Source organism: Penaeus monodon, chromosome 22 (genome assembly GCF_015228065.2).
Source record: "Penaeus monodon isolate SGIC_2016 chromosome 22, NSTDA_Pmon_1, whole genome shotgun sequence".
Taxonomy (NCBI): domain Eukaryota; kingdom Metazoa; phylum Arthropoda; class Malacostraca; order Decapoda; family Penaeidae; genus Penaeus; species Penaeus monodon.
In genome coordinates, this window is record NC_051407.1 from 20,021,330 (window position 1) to 20,021,683 (window position 354).

General features: G+C 35.6%; 1 protein-coding gene across 1 annotated transcript in view; it reads left to right on the forward strand.

Moving 5' to 3' along the window:
* Positions 1-354, forward strand: part of LOC119586980 — a gene marked incomplete in the record, with an annotated part of 81,895 nt that overhangs the window by 35,344 nt on the left and 46,197 nt on the right. The window contains 1 exon segment of the mRNA XM_037935722.1: positions 143-236. Coding sequence (XP_037791650.1) covers positions 143-236 — 94 coding nt within the window.

Here is a 354-nt window from a genome sequence, read left to right on the forward strand (position 1 = left end):
ACTGTAAGCCAATTGATGATAAAATACAATCATACAATCTGTCTAAAAGGCATACATAACAAACGACATTTCCTCGTTAAATATTGCGTTTCAACATTAGATTTTACAAACTTTCTCACGCCCGTTTTTCGTACATTTTCAGCATCAGAGGAGCAACCTGGACTTCAAAATAGGCGCAGACTGGTTCCACGACGAATACGTTTTAAACACTGGCATCATCGTTCAATATGCAACAAGTAAAATCGTATTTTTGGACTGTCTTGAACTTGCACGCAATAGTCTGCTACATGTATTCTGTGATGTTTTACTTTTTTCATAAAATAAGTGTGATTCTTACTGTCAATAGAAGAACAG